The 2,972-nt window shown below is 30.6% G+C and overlaps 1 protein-coding gene across 1 annotated transcript; it reads right to left on the reverse strand.

The window, feature by feature from the left end:
* Positions 1–1,736: 1,736 nt before the first annotated feature.
* On the reverse strand, positions 1,737–2,542 carry LOC127119597 (histone H2A.2). Its single transcript, NM_001427375.1, has 2 exons — positions 2,244–2,542; positions 1,737–2,135 (listed from the first exon to the last, which is right to left on the reverse strand). Exons 1-2 carry the CDS (start codon positions 2,451–2,453, stop codon positions 1,896–1,898), a joined length of 450 nt encoding a protein of 149 aa, NP_001414304.1. The 5' UTR covers positions 2,454–2,542; the 3' UTR covers positions 1,737–1,895.
* Between the last annotated feature and the right edge of the window lie 430 nt (positions 2,543–2,972).

The raw sequence follows: 2,972 nt of genomic DNA on the forward strand, positions 1-2,972 counted from the left end.
ATTCCGTGTGATTGTCGCATAGTTGACTATTTCAATCCAAAATATTTTTTAAATCTCCATGTGGCTTTTTATTTTTTTATTTTTTAATCCATGTGGCATTTTTTAATGTTTATTTGTTAAAAGAATTAATTTTTAATATTTTTTATTACATGAATAAATCAAAAATCACTTATCTTACATGATAAAATATAATCGTATTACTTTGAATAGTAAAACATTGAAAAAATTGTAACTTTTACTACCAATATGATTGAAACTAAGAACCTGTGTTTGTGTTTATTAGGCGAAATTCTTAACCACTAAACTAATATTGTTTTTATTTACAACGTTTCCATGTTAATTATATATTTCAGAATTAAGGAAAATAAAATACTCATATCTCTATCCTCCACATGTACTTTTTTATCATCCACGTCAATCCATTATACTCTAAAAATTGTTCACCTTGCCAATTTCTAATAAAGATCCCCAAATTCCATTCTTATCAAATACAATAATATTAATATAACAACATTCCTCTCTCAAAAAATATTATTCTAAATATTACAAGATGTAACAAAATAAATACTAAAAAATAAATAAGTCAAAAGATTAAAATAGACAATGAAATTCTCTTTTAAGTCATTCCATAGTCCATTTCCAGAGTTCTAACGAATATTCTCTTTTAATTATTATTTTTAGTTCTTTTAATTAAATTCTCTTCACTCATTTTCTTCATCTTTATAAGCGCAATCATCAAGCAGTAGTTGTAGTGAAAAAATAGCAGGAAATGATTGGTTGAATGGTTATCTATAAGCGGTTATGTATTTTATTATATTTATAACTAATAACCGTAGTGTTAGGTATGTTAGAATTTATTTTAAGATATGTGAAATATTTATTTAATTAAATATAGTTTAATAAAATAAAAAGTTGCAGATATCTAAATAAGATCTCTTCCTTCGATTTGATTAACAACCAGATAGTAGGTGTACTTTGGTTTAATAACCAAGATAGTAGTATTGTAGCATTTTAACCTTATCACATAAACTCGGCTAGCATTAAACTCTTTTTTCCATCATATTCAGAAAGTATTTATTTATTTATTTTCACCAACATCCATCATACGACTCCATCACAAATTTGTATTTTAACCATGGCTGTACATCACCATCACCACAAGCATACGCATCACATTCACATACTACTGTGGTACCTATTCCAACTATATTATTTCATCACAATAATCTTGCTTTAAAAACATCATCTCAAAATTTATAATTCACAAAAATCATATTCACAAAAATTGTCTTTCGAAGAAAAAAAAATGTATAAATAAAGCAAAAGTAGAACCATTCTTGGTCAAAAAACCGCCGCAGAAAATTAAAATGCAAATATAAATTTGGACAGAAACAATGGTTTTTTAAGTGAATTTTGGATTAATCGTTGGATTGAAGATTATCATACATCCAACTTCGAATTCCGATAGAAAAAATAGGATATGCTTTCATCATCACCATACACCACCCTATATGTTCATTGCTATCTCCATAACCATCTCCAGCATTCTCATCATTATATTTGGTGAATCTAAACTTTAAAAAAAAACTCAAATAAACCGTTGAATCTTCTATAGCCTATAACTATTTATAATCTATCAAGAAAGGATTCAGGTCCATGGTATAGCTGATTTTCAAAATAGTCAGACATTAATTAACTTATCAAACTAGATGAACTTCTCAAGTAAACAAAGGGGGTAACTAGAACAAAACGTTTTCATTAACGAATCAATCTCCTACCTGAGAAATACAGCATTCAAATTACATAGCTTGGTATACATTGAACAATTATATGTCACATGAGAGGTGCATAATCTAAGATATACACACATAATAACAAGAAAAGAATAAACCTATCTAAGCTTTCTTGGGTGTTTTCTTGGCCTTGGAAGGAGACTTGGGAGCGCTGGCGGCACTTTCAGTCCTCTTAGGCAAAAGCACAGGGTTGATATTAGGAAGAACACCACCATAAGCAATAGTAACACCAGCAAGCAATTTTCCAAGCTCTACATCGTTCCTCACAGCCAACAACAAATGTCTTGGACTAATCCTATTCTTCTTGTTATCACGTGCAGCATTTCCAGCCAACTCAAGAACCTTCACACAAAAATAAATTCCAAAATTAGGTTCTAATTCAATAATACAAAAAATCAATTTACAAAATTCAAAATCGGTAGCAAAGAATTTCAAAGTGGAAATAAGTACCTCAGCAGCAAGATACTCTAGAACAGCAGCCAGGTAAACCGGAGCACCAGTACCAACACGTTGAGCATATCTACCTTTCTTCAAGAAACGGCCGATTCTTCCGACGGGAAACTGAAGACCAGCTCGGACGGACCTTGTCACCGCCTTCTTCCTTGGTCCTCCTCCTTTTCTTCCTCCTGCTCCCTTCTTCACCTTTGTGCTTGCGTCCATTTTCACAATCGAGCACTAGATTCGAGCTATGAAATTGTGAGAGATTGTGAGAAGTGGTGAGGACGAGTTGAGGGTAAATCTGGTGTAGGTAAGGTTTTATACTTTCACGGTCATGGTGGGAGGATCTTGCTTTGAAAATATGTCTACCGTTAGATCAGAAAATAAAATTTATATCTATGGCTCTCAGTTGTTTACTTGGCAATCCGTTTCTCCTTAAACTGACCAATAAGAATCGGTCTGGACTCTTTTTTTTAATTGAATTTGAATTCTTGCAATTTTGTTTTATTTTCTCCTAACCAACGGAATTTCTGCACTAACACGTGAAGTGTGTTCTTTTAAAATTAAAATTTTTTAATCAATTGTTTTAATCAAATTGTAATGATAACATTATCGAATTGACTGGTAGAATATTATATCTAAAACAAATATTTATAATAATTCTAATATATTTATAATAGAATAATGGATTAATGGGTGATTTATTTGAATTGTTTTGAGTATATGAGTGTTATTGTCTAA

The sequence above is a fragment of the Lathyrus oleraceus genome, chromosome 2, assembly GCF_024323335.1.
Source record: "Lathyrus oleraceus cultivar Zhongwan6 chromosome 2, CAAS_Psat_ZW6_1.0, whole genome shotgun sequence".
In the NCBI taxonomy this organism is placed as follows: domain Eukaryota; kingdom Viridiplantae; phylum Streptophyta; class Magnoliopsida; order Fabales; family Fabaceae; genus Lathyrus; species Lathyrus oleraceus.